Genomic DNA, 11,912 nt, shown 5'->3' with positions numbered 1-11,912 from the left:
TTTAAAGTAGTGTAGGTGTATTTCACTAACAACAGATTTTGCTAAAAACCAGGCTCTGTTAGAGCAGAGCTTCTGAGAATCTCTTTTTTCTTGGAGCCGTCGGGCGCTCTGGAGCTTTCTTATACTGCTAGGGGAGTTTCCTAGGGCTTTAGGGGGTTTTGGGAGGTTTAGAGAGAAGTTAGAGAGAGAAAGAGAAAGGTGGAGGTATGAAGAAATGAGGATGGAAAGGGTTCTATTTATAGGCTGAAATATGGCTCAACATGGTACCACATGTCACCTTCTGGTGGCAAGACTTGGAGAGAAAGCAATGGTCCAGATTCAGCCACGTCACCCCCTTCCCAACAGCACCCTGCCGACTTCTAAACCCCGTAAAATTCGCATACGAGCTCCGTTTTCAAAGTTCTTTATATCCACGCGTAGGTGGAGACATAATATACAAATTTAGTTTAAGCTCCGTCGACTAATTCTCGATTGATTTTAAATTTAACAGTATGAGAATATTGTACTGTTAACGACCGTGTAAAATTCATAACTTCTACTTAAGGACTACGTTTTTTACTGTCTTTTTATCGTTGAGCTCCTATTAATGAGATATTCAATTATCATTTAGGTTGTTTCGGCTAAAAATCGCTCGATCTGAAATTTGAATTCCGGGTTGTGCACTGCTATGCCAAATTTTAGAAAAACCATAGCTTCCTCATACGAAGTCAGATTTGGACGTTCTTTTTATGCACATTATCGTTTTAATGTATACTACAACTTTCATTTAGATTAATAAGGCTAAGTAATTTATCAAAAATTCACTTTTTACGTTACGTGGTGTCTTGCCGGTGTAGCCGTAAAATTTCGACGGGCCATAAATTCTTAGTTATAACTCGGATTTCAGCGTTCTTTATATGTACGGAACCCTTGTGAGATATACTATAACTTAGTTAAGATTATTTATTCTAAATAATCTTCTATAAAAAAGTCATATTTGACACTTATTGTCTCCAAATTGATTAGCTGGAATATGTGGGCGTTACATGTATCGAGGCAGCAGGAGGAGGCGAGTCCTGAACAATAGAGGAAAGGGATTCTGAATCGGTGGATGCAAGAGAGATGGGCTCAGAGCTTGCCGAAGACTTGTTTGCAGCAGTAGAAGCCGCTAAAATGAGCTTGTGAACATATCCATCGGGATATAAATGACATGGGCTTGGAACCATATTATCGTGAGTCCGAATAGGCGGACCACTGAGCTTTGATTGGGCTGGCAGTTGTACACTTGCTTCTTCAAAATATGATAAAGACAGATTAGTATCATTAGTTATAGGAACATCTCCATTGAACGTAATACTGTATCATCAAACTTAGCATGCTGAGTATTGTAGATCTAGGAAGTAGCCATATCGAGGCAGCGATAACCTTTGTATTGGGTGTTATACACAATAAAAATACAGGGAATGCTACATGGAGCAAGTTTGTGAGCTGAATAGTTCCTTAAATAGGGGGAGACCCGACATCCAAAGGTACGAAACACGTGAAAATTTGGCTGAGTGTGGAAGAGAAGCTCAAATGGTAACTTGTTGTTTAGCATGTGTGATGATAGTCGATTGATAATGTATACGCCAGAACTGAAAGCATCAACCCATAACGATGTCGGCAATATGACGATGTTTATGCTCAACAAACCCATTTTGTTTAGGTGTATAAGGACATGAAATACGATGATGAGTACCATTTTCAACAATTAAAGTTTTAACTTGGTTTTTTAAGAATTCAGTGCCACCATCACTTTGGAAAACCTTAACGTTACATGAAAAATAAGTTTGAACATATACAAAATAAGTTTTAAGAACCGTTGCAAAATCAAATTTGTGCTTCAAAGGGGTAGAACCAAGTAAAATGGGAGAAATCATCAATAAAAATAGCATAATACATGTAACCATCGGTAGATAAAACTTGTACACAACCCCATAAATCACAATGAATCATATCCAAGACATGTAAACACCGTTTTTCATTTAAAGAAAATGGAAGCTTATTACTTTTAGAAATCTCTAAAGAGGAGAAAATATCACATTTAGGTATAACAGAAGTAACAAAAAATTACCATGTTTATGTAATAAAGAAATAGTGAAAAAAGAAACATGTCCTAGCCGACTATGACAAAGCACATAAGATGCCTTCAACCGAGTTGAGTTTAGTGGAGCAATCAAAGCTTTATGACCATGCTCAAGCACATAGAGCCCATTTTCAACCCCACCCTTTGCTATCACTTCCATGGTGAGTCGTTACTGAATGAAATTTTTTTTATTAGAGAATAACACATCAACATGATAATTAGATGTTAATTTACTTATAGAAATAAGGTTCTTGGTAAGTTTTGGAACTACAAGAACATTAGAGAGATTAATATCTTTTTTAAGAGAAGCATTACCAATTCATGATGTGCTAAGAATATTATCGTTTCCAAAGGTGACATGTTCATTCCCATTGTATGGAGTCGATGCAATAATATTAGAAGTTGATGGTGTCATATATGCAGAAGCACCAGAATCAACATACCAGTTAGAAGAGTTATCATGAACCTTACACTTAGCAGTGAAAGCATGGGCTAAGTTGGCATCAATTGTAGGGTTGCGAGTTGCAAAAGTAGAAAGATCTGAGCATTAAGAGGCATAATGTCCATTTTTCCAGCACAACTGGCAATAGGGAGAGCGACGACCACACCCTTGTCTACCAGAACAACTGCCACGACAGAAAGATCCACCAGTGGAGCTGCTATAAGATTGAGTTTAAGGAGCATTAAAGGTGCAAAGTGGTGTAGTAGTACCATGTACAGAACGAAAAAACCATGCGTGTCCCTCAACCTTTAAAAGAAGATCATGGAAAGGAGGTCTTGGTTTTACAACCCCATGTGTTGTTGAAAATTTCTACAAGGACCGAGACCACATAATAACCACTAAGATTTATCAGACTCTTCAATCGGTTGTCCAGTTGTTGCAAGTTGATCACAAAGTAATTTAAACTTCTTACCATATCCAGAGACAAAAAATGAACCTTTTTGAAGTTTCCTTAAGGAATCTTTGAGGTTTTGCATTTTGTCAACTGAGTCATGGTTGTAAGCCGACTCAAGTGTAGTCCACACTTCTCGAGCACTCGAAAGGCCTAAGATTTATATCATAGCCTCTTATGTGATAGAGGCCAGAAGAATTAGAAGTGCCCATCAATCAACTTTATCCCAAACTGTTACCAGGGGATTAGGATATTGCTTTTCTTCAATCCGAATCATCTCATAAGGACGAAAGGTAGTACTAGTAACATGCGTGAACAGGTTTTGATATTTAAGAAGAGGAAAAATTTGAGTTCTCCATAAAAGATAATTTGATGAAGATAACTTATTAGCAAGCATGTGCAAGATAGTGTTGAGGGAGAGGGTACCATCGTTGGAGGTGTTACAGTAAGCCATTGAGATTGAAAAGAGCAGGAAAAAGAAAAAGGAAATAGGGTCGTCTTTAGAGAAGATGGATGGAAGAGGATTGATATATGGCTGATACTATATAAGAATAGATTAAATTAACCTCCAATAAATTCTGGAATGTTTAGTATATTGGTATTTATACTAAATACAATAGTACAGGATAAGAATAATTTGAATACAATAATATGTCTATCAACTAGGAGTAATCAAACTTAATCATTCAGATCAATTTTATCGTTATTAATATCAATACAAAGGTATGTATTTACTCATGAGGGACATATATTGCAATTGAACACCTTTCCTAAGTTGCTTCATGTCTGATTCTCTGGAATTACAATCTTAATATCGGAAGCTTCAGAAGAACTAGGATTCCTTATCATACACTTTGGTTACTGGATTTTACACAGCAAATGGGTTTATTGTTTATGGTTAGCAAATGATGGGTTTCAAGCAAGCTTCCTACAAGTTGAAATTAGATGCCAACTTCATGCCCACCAAGTGTTCGATAAAATGCCAAAATGAATTTTTAAAATACTACAACCATTTTTTCAACTCTATTCAAGCGGTTTTATTTTACGTCTCATGTAAAACCATGACTTTTATTGTACAAAGTTCTTTAAGTATATTTATCCCCGGATTTGGAATCAAGGTTGAAGGTCAGCCCATCGCCCTTGCTTTCAAGGAAATGTAGCGTTTCTTCCCGATGATTTTTTCATTTAGTGCACAACAACTTTTGTTTGCGGTGTTTCCATCATAGGGTTTTGACATTTTATTTAGGGCTTTAGCTCAAGGCTTTATTTGCTTATCTTTTACTTTTCATGTCTTATTCTTCTACTTCTTCGATTAGTACTTGGCCATGTCCTTTTCAGGGGTTTTATTGTTGCACGTATGGTTAGGTGGGGTCTAAGGGGATTTCTCGTTTAATATCTCATATTAAGAGGTTACATCTTGCTTCCGGTGAACGTAAACATGTGTTGCGAGAGGGTATTTCTGGGGACCATGGATTGTAAATGGATGTATAAGAAATATTAAAGGCGTTTTGTCAGTGGATATGCGTTAATTGTATGGATATTCATGCATTGAGTCGCTATTGCTACCACCCTGATGGTCTTATACAATTTACTGGTGAGGTCAACGGCATGAGTAGACACATTATTGGCATTTCAAAGTCGGCTTCCATATGGCATGAAACTGTAATACTTGAAGGGATGGCTTTTGATGTTGAGTTGCTTGATTGTGTTTACAAGGTACCTATCATGTCCGTCAAAAGTATCCTTCATAGTTGTCTTATGACTTTCTCTCAAGTGTTGCAAACAACTCTTAAAAAGAAGGTCACTCACCCCGAGTCTATTGAATCATGTATTAGGCTATTGCTTCGTCCCTAATGTATTTTGCAGGTGTTCAGTCCTAAGAACAGACAAGAACGTAGGTATAGGAACAAAAAATCGTTACAGAATCGTTGTATATTGAACTCTTTAGCTACATGGGGAAAAGAGGATGGTATTGTCACATTAATTGAAAATATGCTCGACAATGCAGGTCTTGGCTCATCGAGCCAAAGAGTTGACCACTTTCAGGATCACAAAACAAAAGGTCAACGCCAACATCATACAATGTCTCCGTAAGGTTCCTGATGGGCATTTAACAGCAACAATGAAAGTGTTGTGCTCATCGGGTGTCGCTTCACACGACAATAGCACTATCAAAGCTTTAGGCTAGGCATCCATACAAGCCACCCCCATCCATTTCGAGCACCATTTACTCTGAGCCTCCCTTGATAGTAGATATTGACAATGTACTTTGTTGTATTGTTTCCTAAAGGAACTTTGTGTGAAAGAAACGGATTGAGAGCTTAACACATTTTGGATGCTCTATGTTAGGGATGTTATTCGGGTCGGAACTGAACCAAACCGACCCGAACAAACCGAAAACCAAATAATGGTATCTGTATGAAGCGAAAACCAAACCAAATAAGCAATACGGGTTCGGTTCGGTTCGGGTATTATTGGGTTCGGTTCGGTTCGGTTCCGGTCCAAATAACCCAAATAACATGTACAAGATGATTAAGGAGCCGAATAACCCAAATAACATATACAATATGATTATAAATATTGTATTTTGTATGACTTTTTTAGATTATGATAAACACGAATAACACGGATTAACTATTCTTGATATATAAAATGTAAAATCCAACAACCACAATCTTAAGATATAATTATTAAGCAACATATTAAACACTAAACACTAACATCCAAAACACCAAAAAATCTATCTATAAGTATATAAGTTAAACATTAAACATTACGTGGGTATTTTAGGTAATGATTGATAGAACACAAGACCGAATAAGCAATCATGCAAGGGGAAAAAAGTGACTTTTCATATTCGGTTTGGTTCTTTTGGACCGAATAAGCCCTTATTCAGGTAACCTGGACCGAATAACCCAAAAACCGAATGATCCTTATATAGATACCCGAAAACTGAATCGAATTGCTTATTTGGGTCTAATTCGGTTCAGTTTGGTTCGGTTTTCGGTTCGGTTCGAGTTTTCGGGCCAAATTCTCATCCTTACTCTATGTGGGGAGGGTTTGGCTATAGCCAAATATCTCTTACATGTCATTGTTGCAGTGGTTAATTTGTGGCTAGGGGAAGATGTTCGTCATGTTTGGTAGAATTTGTAGCGTCTGGACCTCTTTCTCTGCTCCTAAAACCTGACAATGGAATCAGTCCTATTGTTGTGGGCACTATATGGAGGCGTTTGGTTTCAAAGGTTGTTATGAAAGGAGTTGGTAAAGAAATGACACAATACCTAAATGAATTTCAATTTGGAGTAGGTGTTTCGGGTGGCGCTGAAGCTATACTTCATAGTGTCAATAAGGTGTTGAGTGCACGTCATAATGATGGATCTCTTACAATGCTTACTGTGGATTTCTCGAATGCCTTCAATTTAGTTGATAGATTTTCCTTACTTCACGAGGTTAGGATGAGGTGCCCTTCCATTTTCCTTATGGTTCGAATTCTTGTATAGACATGCAGCAAGGTTGTATTTGGGAGATAAGCATATGTGGTACACTACTGGGGTCCAACAAGGCGACCCTTTGGGACCACTTCTTTTTGCTCGTGTATTGTACCTACTTATGCATCAAATTAGAAACAATTTCAAGCTTCTTCTTTATGCTTGGTACCTTGATGATGGGACCGTCATTGGAGATTCAAAGGAGGTAACCGTTATTAGGGGGTGAAGCTTCTTAGGGGAGCTGCTAGTAAAGATGCGAGTTTTATTAGCGGGTTATCCATGAAGAGGGATGCCAAGGCTATTGATTTGATGTGTCTTCTACTACATTTACATGACCCCCAGAGTGAGCTCCTTTTGCTTCGATCTTACATGGGCATCGCCAAAACTTTTCTTTAGCCTGAGGATGTGACAACATGTTGACATGGAAGAGGCTACTTTGTGTTTTGATAAAGGGATATGTGGGTCGATTGAGGACATTGTGGTTTGCGGGGGTCCATTCTTTGGGGACCTTCAATGGCGACTGGCTTCGTTACCAATTAGGTTTGGTGGTTTGGGGTTGTACTTAGTAGTAGAGGCTTCCTCATATGCTTTTGTAGCCTCATGATCTCAATCGTGGGTGTGACACGACCACATCTTACGTGATAGCGGCATATGTGGTATGGATTCAGATTATGTTTGTGTTTTGGCCTGTTTTCATGATACGATTATGGGTTTTGACTTCAGTGGTTTCTCTAATAAGGATACCGCCCCTTCAAAATCCTAACATTCATTGGCCAGTGCCCTTTTTAGTAAAGTTATCCAAGACATGAAAATTCACTTCAACATGATGATTAGGCATACAATAATTTTTGAGTGTCTAAGGGCCCCACATGCTCAGGATTTTCTTATGACTATTCCTATTGACGGTCTTGGCTCGCCAGTGGATTATCGTGTCACCCTCAAGTATGGCCTTATGATCCATTTATCTCCGGCTGACGAGACTTGCCCTGTTTTTCACAAGGCATGCTTGGACTCCTTTAGGGAGCATGCAGTTCATTGTAAAGAGCTCGCGGGTTTCAAGTACCGACACGATCTGGTTAGGGATGTTCTTTTCGACATATTTACGCACGTTGGGGTTTTTGCCAAGAAAGAGGCAGTTGTGAAGTTTCTAACTGACCCATTAGAAGGAAGATCAATACTTCGATCAACTGATGTTTTAGTATTTGGATTGGATAGAGGGAAACGTGCATGTGTGGATCTAACAGGGGTTTCCCCTCTTGTGGGCTTAGGGAGTGGGGTTTTCACTATGGGGCAAGCTACTTCAAAAGCTGCATCATGCAAAGTGGCAAAACATGAGAAAACGTGCATGGAAAATCAACACACGTTTATACCTTTTGCATTTGATACTTTCGGTTTCCTTATGCCAAAAGTTGTGGAGCTACTCAATATAGTCCAGCGGGTCATGCATAATCATGTTATGACCTCAAGATCTATAGATGTTGCATTTAAAAGAATTAGTTTTATCATCCAAAAAGGGGTTGTGACACAGCTTATTGCTCATTTACCCGCTACGTCTATGCAAAACTTTCTTCTTAATTAATTTATGATAGCTAAATTGCTTACCTTGCAAACTTTTGCATATGAAAAAAAAAATACGAGCATATATTTCATTTTTCTTAAGATGTTTTTAACTAATAATCAAATATTTAAATGGCTCACAAGTTTTATAAATAGTTAATTAATTGATACACACTTAGCAAAAATATAAACACCTAATAATTTTACCAAAGGTCTTTTAAAAGACATTTGAAAAAGAATTTATAAAAAGATATTATACATACACTTTTTTTATTCTGCATACATGATTGTTCGCGAAAGAGTATTAGTTGCTGACAGTTAATTTGCTTAGGAAGTGGTTTACCTCAAATTAAACTCGGACATAATTTTCCCTTTTGTCTCGTAGTCTCAACTACTTCCATAAAAAAACATTCATGTATAATTATCTTCCATTTTGTGGCATTGTTAACAAATTAAGACTCCACACTGCACGAAAAGTACACGTGTTCAGCCAACGCGGACGAATTGAGAACACACAATGGCTTCTTCAAGCGGCAATGGTGATGATCAAAGTAATGTTTGTGGGGTTTAACCAGGAGAGAGACAGAGATGGAGGTGTTGCTAATCTATAGGTTAGAGTAGAAAACGGGCTGTAGGTGGACCTCCTCTGACACCCACACAGCCAGGAGAGAGAGAGAGAGAGAGAGAGAGAGAGAGAGAGAGAGAGAGAGAGAGAGAGAGAGAGAGAGAGAGAGAGAGAGAGAGAGAGAGAGAGAGAGAGAGAGAGAGAGAGAGAGATCATTATGTGAAGTGGAAGCAATATGGTATGTATCAATTCTCATATGCATATGATGATTACCTTGTGAGTGAAGATAAATGCATCAAAAAAAGACAAGCTTGAGTCAAAGACAAGAACACCAACCGTCACCTTTCCTCTCTCTTCATAGAATAGTATCCGTATATATCTATACATCAACATAAACATATGTATTCTTATTTCTCTCAACAAAAAAACTTAACTTCGGCTTTCTGTTGTCTGGGGATCAAAACGTATAGTAATTAAGTACATAAATCTCCTGCAATGAGAAAGCCAGATCAAACTGGGAGAGAAAAAGTTTGTAGCGATAATGCTGTTAGCAAGGGAATAATGTTGAAGGTTCGAAAGGGGTTATGGTCACCTGAAGAAGACCACAAGTTGATCGATTATATGTTGAAGAATGGACAAGGTTGTTGGACCGATATAGCCCGGAATGCTGGGCTTCAAAGATGCGGAAAGAGTTGCCGCCTTCGTTGGATCAATTACTTGAGACCCGATCTCAAGCGTGGCTCATTTTCTCCCGAAGAACAAGACATGATTCTTCATTTGCATTCGATTCTTGGCAATAGGTACGTAGATATATGTATATGATCACAGTTTGATTAACATTTAACAACATTATTAACTTGTGTTTATTTGTGCAAATTCAGGTGGTCACAAATAGCTGCACGTCTTCCAGGAAGGACAGATAACGAAATAAAAAATTTCTGGAACTCAACAATAAAGAAAAGGTTGAAGACCAACATGAGTGACGCCTCCACAACATCGACAGATAACAGTATTGGCGAGTTGTCTTTAGACGCAAGCACAGGTATTACAGGAGGGGATGGTATGTTCATGTCGATCCATGACTATGAGATCATGACCATGTGCATCGACTCATGTTTGACATCGCAGAATAGATCATTATCAATGCATAATAATCCGCCTATGATCATGGAGGGTCATGACTATATCGGTCATTTGCCACCATTGATTATCGATAACAGCAACTGTGACACAAATGGTGGATCAAGTTTCTTGAACATCTCCGGATGTGGGGATTATGTTGAAGAACCGAACATGTTTGGAATGGAAAGTGGCGTTACTAACCCTGCAATGATCAACAGGGTGATTAAAGGGGATGTTAATGCTACTATTCATCATCATGCGTTGGATAAAAAATCAACCCATGTTAATCACCATTTCAATGGGGGTAGTGATGGAAATATCAAAGTGGAGGAGGTGGTTGGATTTGGAAATCATTGGCCAGGAGAAAGCTTCAGAATTGGAGAATGGGATTTGGAGGGTTTTTTTCCCAATGTTTCTTCAATACCTCATCTTGATTTCTAGAACAAATATTGCCCACGTACCCCACCCTTTCTTTTCATATCATCTTTATTTTTGACAAAGGTTCGTAAATCAAGATTTTGGGTACAGAGGTATTTGTAATGTCACCGAAATACGATCGATAGTAATATCAATCTTTGATCTTGCAAGAAAAATGTGAATAGTCGAAGTGTTAAAGAAAATAAAAACGGGGTTAATTTGGATGCGGAATAGTCAAAGTTGTAGCATTTGTGTAGAATACATAAAGGAGTTGTTTTAGGAGACGAGGGGAGGCATAAAAGATATATAGAAAATTATGTACAATTGAAACGAAGTGAAAAGTAGAAGTTTGTTAATCTGAGATTGTTTTGTAAGTGTGTAATCAGCAACTACTGAAATATATATAGGAACATAGTACTCTTTCTGTATGCACATCTTTTGTACAATCGTGTTACTATCAATTTGATACAAGGCCATTGTTCTATATTCTGTATGTATGTGCTTGAGTTTGTATCTCGTGATATTGTGTACATACATTTGTTATTAAGGGAAAATTGTTTGATACCTGGTACCTTGTGCATATTTAAATGAGCTACCCTATAATCTCTGAAATTCATATCTGTTGGTAGCAATTGTTATATATTCATAACAAGAACATGTTTTTGCTTGTGTGGCTACAATGTGTCGACCTTTCAATGATATTATTTTTAACAATATGTCGTCCCTGGTTACACTAGTTGAATCATTTACAATGGAAACGTACTACCGACAAACCAGTTAAATAATGTAAGTACTTTATTTCCTCCAATTGAATAATAACCACATAAATAATGTAACTACTTAATCTCCTGCATTTTAGCATAATATGGGAAATCATTTCTTGTTAAAAAATCACCACAAATCTAACATTAGTTATTATGCAAGCACTGTAATAATTAATGTGTCTTTAAATTCAAACAAAAACCAAGGTTGTTTTTTTCATTTTATAAGACTGTGACCATAAGATTGAATTTGGATTGGAAGATCCCACTTAATTGAAATAATTATAAGCTTAAAACCGAAAAGTATTGAATTTGAAACATAGCGATAAAATAAAACTTAATATATAGACTTTAAATCTAACTATCCTATACAATCCTACATGACAAAATGGTGCATCGATATCATTTTCTCTTATATAGGTACAATTATGTTATTCTGAATGCAACTTTTTTTTACCAAGTGCAGTGACAACAAAACACAATGCATAAACTTAAATTTGTCAACAATCATAAAATCATGAAATAAAGAAATAATAACTCATTTGTTAGGTCTCCTAGTTTTGTATGTTCGGTCTATTGCAAAAGCTATTATTACAATATCTTATTCTTCATTGTAATGTTTTGATAGTTTGTTAGATTTTAGAATGTAAACACTTAAGGTTTCGAAGTGACATTTTGCTTAACTCTTATACAATTTGTCATTGTCTAGTTGTCACGATCTTAATGGTTATTCTCTAATTGATTTTTTTTTTTGTCAACCTATAAATATGGATGTTAGTTAGAAGATAAAGTAAGTTGTTGCTAGTTTTTACACTCAAAAGTTGCAATCGAGCTTTCTTACTCTAAATCAAATTAGAAAATTATTTACCTTCACATGTTATTATTTCTTGCATTCAAATTAACATGATTTCTTACATTTCAAATCAGTCATTCAATAAGTGGTATCAGAGCATGAAATCTTTACGTTTAAACAAATCGTCGAATTCTCTTGTTTTCATCGAGTTC

General features: G+C 37.0%; 1 protein-coding gene across 1 annotated transcript; it reads left to right on the top strand.

The window, feature by feature from the left end:
- Positions 1 to 9,013: 9,013 nt before the first annotated feature.
- Positions 9,014 to 10,618, top strand: LOC145038431 (transcription factor MYB83-like). Its single transcript, XM_078986798.1, has 2 exons — positions 9,014 to 9,407; positions 9,489 to 10,618. The coding sequence occupies exons 1-2, from the start codon at positions 9,103 to 9,105 to the stop codon at positions 10,168 to 10,170; spliced, it is 987 nt and encodes a 328-aa protein (XP_078842924.1). The 5' UTR covers positions 9,014 to 9,102; the 3' UTR covers positions 10,171 to 10,618.
- The last annotated feature ends 1,294 nt before the right edge of the window (positions 10,619 to 11,912 follow it).

This window comes from Lactuca saligna, chromosome 4 (genome assembly GCF_052625555.1).
Source record: "Lactuca saligna cultivar CGN05327 chromosome 4, ASM5262555v1, whole genome shotgun sequence".
In the NCBI taxonomy this organism is placed as follows: Eukaryota; Viridiplantae; Streptophyta; class Magnoliopsida; order Asterales; family Asteraceae; genus Lactuca; species Lactuca saligna.
This window is presented reverse-complemented; position numbering and strand designations above follow the sequence as displayed.